The sequence below is a fragment of the Lepidothrix coronata genome, unplaced genomic scaffold (genome assembly GCF_001604755.1).
Source record: "Lepidothrix coronata isolate B3197 unplaced genomic scaffold, Lepidothrix_coronata-1.0 Scaffold164, whole genome shotgun sequence".
Taxonomy (NCBI): domain Eukaryota; kingdom Metazoa; phylum Chordata; class Aves; order Passeriformes; family Pipridae; genus Lepidothrix; species Lepidothrix coronata.
The window spans coordinates 1,777,215-1,789,289 of record NW_016690344.1 but is presented as its reverse complement, the minus strand read 5'-3'; the positions used below and the strand labels follow the sequence as shown (position 1 = coordinate 1,789,289).

At 40.2% G+C, this 12,075-nt stretch overlaps 1 protein-coding gene across 1 annotated transcript in view; it reads left to right on the top strand.

Annotated features, from left to right (window-relative positions):
• The first annotated feature begins 191 nt into the window (after positions 1-191).
• Positions 192-12,075, top strand: part of FBXO33 (F-box protein 33) — a 20,124-nt gene continuing 8,240 nt past the window's right edge. Inside the window, exons 1-2 of the mRNA XM_017829384.1 lie at positions 192-728; positions 7,228-7,338. Coding sequence (XP_017684873.1) covers positions 214-728; positions 7,228-7,338 — 626 coding nt within the window. The 5' untranslated portion in view covers positions 192-213. The remainder of the gene's footprint in view (positions 729-7,227; positions 7,339-12,075) is intronic.

The window sequence follows — 12,075 nt, the reverse complement described above, 5'->3', positions numbered from 1 at the left end:
CCGCCGCCCCGCAAGAAGAGAGCGCCGTGACGCCGTGGCCTTCCCTCACAATCTCGCTCTGAGCTGGCTGGACCGGGCCACCTCTCCCCGCCGCGCCGCGCGGTGGTAGCTCCCGGTCCGCTCCCCCGTCCCCCCCCGGCGGCGGCGCGAGTGGTGCATCCCGGTAGCAGGCGCGTCCCGGCTGGCGCCCGCCCCCCCCGCGCCGTGTCATTGATGTTGTTGTTTGTGTCGCAGGAGCCGCAGGCCAGGCCGGGGCCGCCGCCCGGGGCCGCCGCCGCGGGGCTGGGGCCGGCGCCAGGCATGTCGGTGTGCGGGGAGGCGGTGGGCGCCGGCTCCCTGCCCAGCGAGCTGGTGGTCCACATATTCTCCTTCCTGGCGGCCCCCGACCGGCTGCGGGCCTCGGCCGCCTGCTCGCACTGGCGGGAGTGCCTCTTCTACCCGGCGCTCTGGCCGCGCCTCCGCCTCAGTCTCCGCGTCTCGCCCGCCGAGCGCCCGCGCCTCGAGTTCCTCATGCGCAAGTGCGGCTGGTTCGTCCGTGAGCTCCGCGTACAGTTCGCCGCCGACAACTACCCCACGGGCGGCGGCGGAGGGGGGGCGGCGGCAGGCGAGGGCGCCGCGGCGGCGGGGGACGGGGAGGCGCCGCCGCCGCTGAGCCCGCGCTGGCTCGACCTGCTGAGGACTTATCTGGAGCTGGTGCTGTGCGTCCTGAGCAGCGTCCGAAACAACAGGTACCTCCGCGCAGCGGGGCGGGGGGCAGGCGGAGCCCCCCGGGCCGCGCAGGGCCGGTTCCGCCGGGTTCTGCGAACGGAAAAACAGCGCCCGAGCCGGCGGCGGCCGGTTCGTGCCGGGGCTGCGGCCGGAGCCCTGCTCTGCGGTGTTGGGCAGGAACGGGGCCGCACCGCTCGGAAATAACAAATTTTTATCATATAGTGTAGTTTGGTGGGGAATGTAAACATATAAACGCTCAGATGTCCAGCTGGCGATCAGCTGGTCGTAACGCAGAACTGACATAGCTACGGTAATAAAAAGTTCTTCGTCCTTTGGACGGAAAGGGGGGAATGCGGCTCCAGCGGAGCGAGTGAGAGCCGGGAGTTTGAATCTGGTGCCTAACAAAGGCACCTTTCTCACTTAAAATAGTGCTACAGACAGGGTTTGGATCTTATGCGTGCTTGAAAAAAATTGTCACGAGAAGTTAGTAAGAAGGGGATGTTAAAATCACACCACTGGTATACTGAGTTACTGCCCCAGTAAAATGCTTTCACCTTTCTAGCTGTGAGGGTTTTTGCCGTAGAAAAGTTAGGCTTTCATTCCAGCGCTCGTGTTACCTGCTAAACTGAGGTTTGACTCGGTTTTAACTGGGAGGAGGTTTTTACGTTTGTTTGTTTATTGAAAAAACGCTCCACACGTAGGACTTTCTTGGCCAAGTTGAATTTAAATGATAGAAATATCTTCCTGTGGTTTGTACTTAAGATGCGCGTAGATCCTGCTTTTTCACGATTTACTTTGGCAGGTTAGATAATTTCCTCAGCTTTGAGGTCTTTAAAATGAAAATACTTGCATTCTCTTTACCATGTGTGGGTGTGATCGAGATAAATCTCTCTTTTAAAGATAATAATCAGATACCCTAATATATGGCCTGTAGTCAGCACCTAGGACAGGAAAGCAAGGGTATTACAATTAGGCTATGATGAGTTTGAAAGCCATGCAGATTTTAGGATAGGAAATGGTTAATATAATTTTTCCTCTGTGTGCATTTGCTTTACCTGTGAAGGGGGGGGAAACTGCAGGTGTTTCAGGACATCCTTCGGATGAATTAAACCTTGTGGATGGCCTTCAGAAAACTGTCTGCAACTGAGTCATGGGCTTGTCACTGCCCCTCTTTGATTCCGGGGAGATTAGAGAGTAGCTTGAGGCCTCCCTTGCTTCTTTATTTTGAATTGTAGCAAGAGAACTTTAAATGCAATTCCTCGTTGGTTTGAGATAAATGCAAATGTGGTGTGTGAAGTCTCACTTTCAGTTCCTCTGCTCTCTTGCACCCAGCAGGTACTTCCTGTGGTGCAGCCCCGATGGTTGAGAGTTACAGACCTTACTTCTGAAAACACCTCCTTAGTCCCAGCTCACCTTTATCTTAATTTATTTCTTACCCTGTGAATCCTTGGTGTGCGAATCCTAATGGTCTCTTGATTGGTCTTCTCTTGCCTTTCAGGAGCTTTCACTTAACTGTTGAATCTTCGGGAAATGCTGCTAGTATCATAAGTGGAAAAAATACTGAAATGATGGCGGCGATTATCCGATCTGAGACAGATATCACTACACGGGCTTGGAATTTTAAAATAGATAGCATCCGCAGGAGATGTTGCCTCGAGGGGGTTGTTGAAAAACTAAATAGGTTTTTTCCCTCACTAAAATAAGAGGCTGTCAAAATTAAAAGCGTTGTGAGAAGGCTTTTGGTACACTTTTTTCTTTTGAAAAAAGATTCATTCTCCGTCGCCTTATATGAAATCTGTACAAGGACATTTGCTTTATGAAGTTCATTTCACAGATTCTGTGTGCACAGTGTAACTCAGGACTGCAGTAAAATACTACGCATAAGTAGTTGTTTTTCCAGTACCTGGTAGATTAGTATAATTTTGGTGGTAAGCCAGAGGTGAAAAGTTACCAAGTTGGATAGAATTTTGCATTGCTGTACTTTCTTGCTGTCTCCAAATCATTTACATGCTGCTCTTTTGTTTTGAAATGAATAATGCATGATTGGGGAACACAGGGTACCTGGTTATAACAGCAGGCTTTTTTTTTAATGAGCTTTTTAAAATGTGTGTGTGTCTGCGTGGGATTTACATTAAACACTTGGCCCTTTTTTCAGATTTAGTTTCAGATTAGACTTGTTTTTCCCCCTCAAACTGTTTAGGTTTTTTTCTTGCAGAGTAACTACCAATAACTATTTAGTTGGCATGTAGAACACTGGGTTTTAGTTCTTTAAGTAGATTGTTGAGATTGAAATGAGTTGGGAAGGAACATGAACTTGTGCCAAATTGCTGCTTGATTCTTACTGTGACCACCTAATATCTAAACTGGAGGCATTGTCACCTGCCTTATGCTTTGTTTTGTCTAAGGAAGGACTGCAGTCCAGTCACTTAATTTCTCTGCTTCTCTTTATTTATCTGTAACTCAAGGATAATGAATAATTCCTTCTTGTTTTTGCTATATGTCACTGTACAAGGGATAGCTATTGTAATTTCCAAAATAATGGAAACAGCAGGGCTTTTAATTTATCCAGTGGCTGAATCACTGTAAATGTATTCCTTTTATAATTAAGTTTAGAACAGGACAGTTCTTTCGTAACTCCTGTCAGCCCTTATGATAGCTTTTTGAGAAGTTCACAAAAGTTTCCATCTTTTACTTCAGAACTGGAGAGGGACAAATCTACTTTTGTGATGCTGTTCCTTAACTGTGTAACGTTGTTGTGGAGTTTTAAATTTATTATTACAGTAACAACCCTCCTTGCAAGAAAAAACCCCTTCTTTAGATGGCTCTAGAATTCCTTGAGGATCTACAATATTGCAGGACCTAAGAAAAGTAATGACTAAAAGTAATTCTAAATGCTCTCTTGGCTAGAGGAGAGTGATGTGTGGGTTTACCACTAAAAGCATTTTCTGTACAACACGAAATTGCTGATTTCTAAGCAAATCTATGTGTTAAGAAAAATATAGAAAAATAGAAATATTTTTAAAAAGTACATAAAAATACAAAAATATATTGGATTGACCTTTGCTAATTCTGAGGGATTAAGGAAATAACAATTTGTCCACAACTTGGTTTGAAAACGACTGATAGTATTTTCTGACAAGTATTCCTGCTGGCAGCCAGTGTTACCATCCAGAAAGGTACGTTCTAGGTCTGTCTCATATTTGAGATAGAGCTCAAGTTGCCATAAACTTTATTTTGTGTGTGGCAGCATATTACTTCCAAAATATTGCTTTAATAGCATTGGGGCCTTGATGAGCTCTGAAAATCTGTCATTTATTTAATTAAAAGGTACTAAAGTAGCATTTATAGTGATCTGTGTAACTCTTCCATGAGTTATGTTTATGACTGAAATTGAAGGAAAATAACAGTGTATTACTGTTTAAACAGCTGATGTTCTACTTATTATTAAAAAAAATGCTGTGGGTGGGCATGATGATGTTGTTTCTTAGATCCTCATGGTCTGCACCTTCTCAAACTGATCTTTTAAAAGTAAGTTCTGGAAAGCAGGTGGGAGGCAGGCGAACTTCGTGTGAGTCACTTGAGTGCGTACAGCAGCTAATAAGCAACTGGTGATCATTCAGTAGGAAAATCCTGTGTTCTTTTATGTAACTTGGAATCCCAAAGCATAGTCTCTCCTATTCTTCCTTCCTTGCTTACAAAGGAAGATAGGGAAATAGTGACACACACCTCCCCCCGCGTCTCCTCTGCAGTATGTTAAATTATGTGTCTTGTTTGATCTTTGCTGTGGAAACATAAATGCAGATTACTGTTAAACTGTGGTATCCTGGCGAAGTATGGTATCTATCTTGGAGTTGCCAAATATTGGTGAATTGCTCAAAACAGTAGACTGCATCTGTATTTAAGGTTTTCTAACTACTCTCTTCTATTGATCTGACCAGGCAGCTGGAACTGGCAGAAACTGGTATAATAATACAATATGTGCCTTACTGCTTTGTTCATCTTAAATGTAAGCAAGTACCCTTTGTTCCTTTTTTTGATTGGTTATTCAAAAAGACCAACCAAAACTGAAGATGTAAGAAGCTTATTACTTATAGTGCGCTTTTTGAGCTAGTAGAAAATTTTTTTCATGGCTAGGCTTCGCGAACGAAGATTTGGGCAGTAGAAAATAAATGGTTTAGAAATCCCTCCAAAACACATTTTTCCCCAGCTGTATGTATGGATACTACACAGAATTAAGATACCATTATTACTTTTAGCAAAAGATGACAATTAACTTCTAAATAATTTTATTTAAATAACGATCACTTTACTGAATCTCTGAAACAAAGATGAGATGTGAGCTGAATGCGGTAGAGGTTGTGTGACACTGCAAATAGTAGCAAAAATCTAACATTGTGTTGAACTGTGATTAGATTTCTTGATGGTAATAACTGTGCTGTGAGTGGCAAAATAATTGGATGTTGTCATTGTTTAAGTTTTCAGGTGGAGAACTTTTCTGTGTGTCTCTGTAGTGCATGAAATGGCGGTCAAATAGATGTAGTAAAAATGTGTGGGATATTAGTAATTAGTGTTTCATGTGTCGTGTAGTTTGGTAGTCCTCAAATTAATATCTGCCCGTGGTAGCATTTGCTGGGGCTATGAGTAGCACTAAGCAAGACCTGTGTGTGATGTGAATATGCAGGTGGTTCAGAACTGTTCTGAAGATTGCATTTTGGCTCTTAGCTCTCAGAATTAAGTCACTGAGATCAGAAGATAAAGGCTTAATTATAGCATGGCTGTGAACACTGCTTTTCAGACCAGGTGGAGGTTTCTGATACTTTTTCTATCACACCAGACTCTCTCTTACAGCTTTTGAGGAAAGCAGAGCCCAAAATACTCTTGGTGGTGTTGTGGTGGTACCAGTGCTTTAGGTTTCTCTGCCAAGCTTACTCTTTAGTATGATCAGGCATTGTCTTAGTCAGACTTGTAGAATATTGATCATGTGGTAAAGACTCAGTTTATTTTAGTGTATCATCAGTACAGTAGTCCTGTATTTAAAATAATAAATATTAAATTGTTAGAATTTCAGAAACAGTTGTAAATTCTAGGTATTTTGCTCCACTATTTGTCAGACTTTATATGAAGTTCACGGATCTTGCTATTAAGTTGTTGTTCACCAACAGAAGAAGAGTACTAGGTGCAACAGTAGATAGATTTCAGGAAATCAGTGTACTGTTATTGAATACCGAAACTTCAAAACAGGTAAATTATGATTTATGCTAGATACCAATTACAGACTGCAGTTCATACTTAAAAATGTAAAACTTGGTTACCTAATACTTTTTCCCCCGCTCCTTTTGGTAGAATATGAAATTGTACTGTGAATGAAGTGAACTGTACCAGAGCTTCCCTATACTTTGAGCCTTGTAATTTTATTGCATTTTTCTCAAAGCTGATCTGAAATATTAGCATATGATTTGTAAGCCAGAAGAAATAAGAATGTATGGTAACTCCCTTAATTGGCATCCATTGTTTAAGATTAATTTAACTTATGTATCCATTTGTGATGAAACTGGAGTTTCTGCCATGTTAATTATCAATTGTAGACTAGTCCTTTCGTGGTAGGAGTAAATTAATTTACACCATATATAAATAAAAGAAATGTTGATCCAAAATTTAGTCAGCTAAAAAATTAATAATCTTAAAAGCAAACATCACACAGCTGCTCTAAAACTGCAGTCATTTTCATATCTCTTGCTCGATCTGTTTTAGGAATAGAAAAGATGCATGTCAGAAAAATAAGCTGTACTAGGGAAAGGAAAAGTGACTGTCTAGTGTAGTGCGTGATGTCCAGCATAAACTTAGAGGTTCTTCTTTCACTCTTTTTAGATATCCCTTCTAAAAGTTAAAGCTGTATGTCATGGTGGACCACTAACCCTCACTGATAGGAAATATTAGAGCAGCTTCCCCTACTTTGATATAACAGAAATTAGATACTGATTACAGCGTGGGGAGCTTTCGCTATCCCTGCCTGAGGTTTGTGATGCCTCAGTTGAGGCAGGTTTGGGCTCCCATTTGTAAACCAGCTGATGTATGTAAGTGCTCAGAAAGGGTTCTTTGTGGTTGTGTTCTACTTGGGCATTCAATGCGGTGTTAAATGTTAAAAGAAATAAGTATTTGATGTTTTCATCTGTGATACTCAACACACATGTTCTGAGGGTTAAAAATTGCACGAAACCACTGCTAAAAGTTTTCTTTGTGGTGCTGCTGGCCTGCTGAAAATACTGTGGTGACTGAAAACCGGCATTTGCTATTACAGCTGGTTCAGCAGTGCATGTAGTCCTCTTCCCCTTTACACTTCAGTCTCATTTTCTGTACTTCCATGTGTGCCTGTATCCTAGGACAGTAGGAAGGTTCCCAATACAGACTGTGTTCCATATAATAATGGGTTCTTATTGCCTGTACTTGTCTTATCCAGAATGATTTCTCACATTGTTTTAATTTTGTGTACAGATTCCTTTTTATTTTGTTGTTTTGTAGGAACCTCCAGAAGTTAAGTCTTTTTGGGGATATAAGCATTCTGCAGCAACATGGAAGTATATCAAATACATACCTTGGAAAGGTTGACCCGGATGGCAAGAAGATTAAGCAGTAAGTTATATTTGTAAATTATCAAACACAGTAAAATAAAATCTGTGTTTAATTACCTATTTTATTCATTTCTTAAATACAAGACTGAGAAAGTTTTGAGTTTTTTAACAGGATGAGAATCTAAATTCTTGTTTCTGCTATTTACATGAAGTAGTCTGGTTTTGTGGCTGTTCCGGGTTTTTTTCTCCCTTCTCATCAGGGTGAGAATCCTTTCTTTCCTCTTTTCATTGTGTTCTAGAAATAATATTATGTTAATGGCACAAAGGGAGAGGAGGGCTGAGGGGTTGTTGTTACCAGCACCTCTATACTATTGCTGTACATGATAAAAAATTAGAAAAGGAAGTAATTGTATTGCACAAGAGTAAAAAATATGTTTTTGTTTATGTTCTCTTTCAAGTTTACTTGCTACAACTGATTTCTAGTTGTATCTCAAAACTAAGTTATGTGTTTGCACAATTCTTGGAAGATCACAGCTCACAATGTGCTTGTTTAGTTCAGAGGTGTATTTTAGCTTGCCATAATTACATTATGATACAGTCCTTGAATGCTTATAATGAGAATAGTTATTTGTTCTTCTTTGGAAAAGGTTAAATACAGTGTAAAAAGCTACTGATTTGTGGAATAAATTACCACAAAGGGAGTGATGCTAACTTAACTATTTTAGCAGTTCTGCTAAAACTTCCTATATAATAAAAACTGAATACTGTAATTTTAATTTGTGTCAGTTTAAACATCTTTCTCCCAGTGACCTGAGAGTGGAGTAAGTACAGCCAGTCTAGATCTTTACTAATTTTTGTTTTGAGCGATTTTTAGAACTAAAATAGGTGTATTGTCAGATCAGTGTATGTATGTGAACACAATCGTCAAGTGTTTGGTTCTGACCTAAATTTGCAAACCAGTGCAAATACAGCTGTGAGTCACATACTGTGTCTTTGTTATCTGTTATGTTTAGAATGCAGAACTCAGAACAATTTGCAGTTCTGTCTAATGTAGGTACTGTAGTGCTGTGTGCAGGTAAAAGGCTGATTCAGTAAAAGCTCTTTTATTTTATATCCTTTGTGAAAATGTAAATATATAACCAAATCTTTGCCAAGGGGCTTGAAGAGAGCCATCTAAGCAGATGTTTACTCAGCTGAGCGCGTGGTTAAATGTTTCTTCAAACTAGTCTGCACATTTTGGGAGCCGTAAACCCTTCCAAACTCATTATTTAACTTGATGTTAGTCTTTTAGGTGAGTATTGAACTTTACACATTTTTGAAAGAGGAAATAAATGCTACCTGTTTTTTGTTTGGTTTATTTTGGTCTTCGTTTTTTGGTTGGTGGGGTTGTTTTGTTTGGTTTTTTTTTGGCTTTTTGCTAAAATAAAACAATATACTTGGGACCTGCTAGTTCTTGTCTAAATTAAAGATGACAGTGTTTTATTCGGTTGTCTGAAGTTTATCAGCACTAGCATCAGATTTACTTCAGAAAGTAAATCTTTATAGCTTCTTAGCCTTGTCTTTTGCACTTGGGATTTGCACCAGTTAAGTTGCAAAGCATGGGTGCTGATAACTAACACTGAAAGATATGAGCAACCTTTGAAGACAGTGCTATTGGTAGTTGAGGATTTTTGGAACCTGTATGGTGATAAACTTTACTAGCTGTTTCAGGAACTCCCTGCAATTAAAGCAGGAAGGGAAGAAAATGTGATGTTTCCTTAAATCTTTTGCATTGATCTGAGTGTAACAGACTGCAGGTGGAATCTCACCTATCACAGAACCAGTAGGATGCTTCCCCAGGTTAAGACTAAGGGTTGTCCTGAGGCAGAGGAAGCTTTGGTTTGTGTTTTCAAAAATACTTCTGTGGTGAGCAGTATGAGTTTGTAATGCTTGTTCTTTTTCTGTGTAGCATGTGTATCCCCTGGTTACTTCCTAAAATTGCCTTCATAACTCTGTTCCTTAGTGTTGGGAAACTCAGTGTAAACATTAAATTTGTCTTACGTTGAACAAAGGGTAGTTGTTTAAAATTTTGGCTTTCTGAAATCTGCTTCTCATGATTGATCTCTATGGTTCAGGTAGTTTGGTTTTGAAAAGAACCAGTTTAGCCTGTGTTAAAAAAACCATTTTTATTGCTGATGGCTTCCATATGGACCTTGCTAGTTTGTTTGCTTCCTGTCCAGGGCCATGGATGTGCTTCAGTACTGGTTAGGACTGGTTTTGGGGCTTTAGCAGTAACTTGGCCTATCTAGTCAGGCTTTAGTCTGTTTTCTGGATGAAAGCGCTATTTGGGGCATTAATTGTGAAAGTAAATTATTTTGAGTTTTTTATTTTTAAAAGAGTTTGCTTCAGTTTAGTAATTTGTAGGTTTCAGGTCGATAGTAAAAAAACCACAATTGCCGCTTACAGGGAGCAAAGGGGAACTGATTAAGCTTGTTGAGACATCAATAGGTTATATTGCTTTTTTGAGTATACTGAGTTCTGCTTGTATTTTCTGTTATATGCTCAAACTTAGTTTTATAAGTGAGCTTTGAAATAGTTGTGTGTAAGTTGGGATAAATGTTGTACTACATGTTAGGCAGTTGAAGTTAATACGAAAATAAGGTAGGTGTTAATTTCCAAGAATTCACGTGATGTGTCTAAATTTCTAGGACACGGTTCAGACTATTACAGCAAACTCCAGTTAGATGCAATCTGTTTATGAAAAATAGAATGTACTTAAGAATTTGCAGGGGAGGGAAAAAAAACCTGCTAAGGACTTAAAAAAATTTATTTGAAATACGTTCAAATGAATGGCCAAATATAGTGCTTTCTGTCTGGCCTTGTATAAAGCAGATATTAAAAACAATCCAGAAATGATTTCTGTTAAATACTCTCTACTGACATGTTTGATCTCTTCTTATTAACTTTCTCCAGTTCTTAGTTAATTTTTCTTAGGACTTACAGGTAGTTAGACTAGCAGTACAAATCTAAAATACTTGTGTAAATACTTCTGTGCTTGCATTAAAAAGTTGATATGTAGATCGCATTAAATCAGTATCTCTCTTTTAAAAAGTTTAATGCAATTTCCACTGGGGAGAGAACCCACTCTACAGCTGCAGAGTTCTATATCATTTCTTTTTATTAAATTGTGCAAGTACTAGAACAGTATTCTTCTAAGCTCAGATGTTTGAAGTTGTATGAGAACCACAATTTAACAGATTTTTAGTACAGCGAGACACATAAATGGTAGTATACTACTGAGCAACTCAAAATTATCTTTAATAATTCTGTAAAATATTACAAGCACACTATTAAGATTGACTACCTGGGCTATTACAAAATGAATCCTACCACTGCTGCAGCCATTACAGAACCTTTTGTAGATGTATGGTGAGGGAGTAGGGAAGGGTGTTTGGAAGAAATTTGAGAGGTTGCTGTGGTAGAATCTTTTTCTTTGGGGGACTGTGAGAAAATCTGCCTTCAGTATAAGCACTGACAAGAACAGTTATGAAACAAACATTGCCAGGATCAAACAAGGCTCATCTGAACCGTAAAAAATTTAGGAATAAAATAGAAAAATTATACTGTCTGTGAGTCTCACCCTTTGTTTAAAACTGTGTTTAATTTATGTCACAGTTGCCAGTCCTCAATTTGAAATAAATATTTGGAGATATCTAGAAAAATCAAAGTATTCTGACCTGATGACTATATAGGCAAAACCTTGGGAACTGAGATACTCAATAGATAAATACAATAACCGCACAAACTTTTCTGCTTAAGAGAAGTCAGGCCTTACAAACTCAGTACCTTCACAGGAGAAGGAAGAAAGCACATGCAGGCAAGGGAGGGGATGAAAGGGTCCAAAGAAGAGCAACAAGGCTGGTGAAGGGACTTGAGCACAAGTCCTATGAGGAGAGGCTGAGGGAGCTGGGGTGGTTTAGCCTGGAGAAGAGGAGACTCAGGGGTGATCTCATCACTCTCTACAACTCCCTGAAAGGAGGCTGTAGCCAGGTGGGGATTGGTCTCTTCTCCCAGCCAGCTGTCAGTAAGACAAGAGGGCATGGTCTTAAGCTCTGCCAGGGGAGGTTTAGGTTGGGTATGAGGAAGAAATTCTTTACAGAGGGGGTAATCAGGCATCAGAATGGGCTGCCCAGGGAGGTGGTGGATTCTCCGTCCCTGGAGATTTTTAAGATGAGACTGGATGTGGCACTTAGTGCCATGGTCTAGTAACTGTGGTGGTAGTGGATCAAGGGTTGGACTTGATGATCTCAGAGGTCCCTTCCAACCCGTCTGATTCTATGATTTTGTGATTCTATGAATAAAGATTTGCAGAGAGAGAGGATGAATGAGAACTAATCTTTGACTTCTTTACAACAGAAGGAGTATGGGGCATCAAAGGTAGTAGGTGATGGGTTCAGAGCAAGCAAGAAGAGGGGGGAATCACACTGCGAAGTTCTTTATTATTGGATGTTATAGTTGCTATAGTTACTCAGCTAAGGGAGGAACCTGGATAAATTTGTAGAACTGAAGTCTCTGAGAGTTGCAAAATATATAAAGCTGCCTCTGGCTCAGGAGATCTGAGTTACAAAGTTTTGGAAACTAGAGAGATATTTGAGAAATATCCCTATGTGCTTTCCTTGTTCTGTCACCTTAAGGTGTTAGTGTTTCTCTGCTGTCACTTGGGATACTGGGCTAAACTTTTGATTTTGTCTGGACATTATCTTCATTAAAGTTACATGTATGAGAATAAGAACTTTACAATGTTGTTTTGCTTAGATGT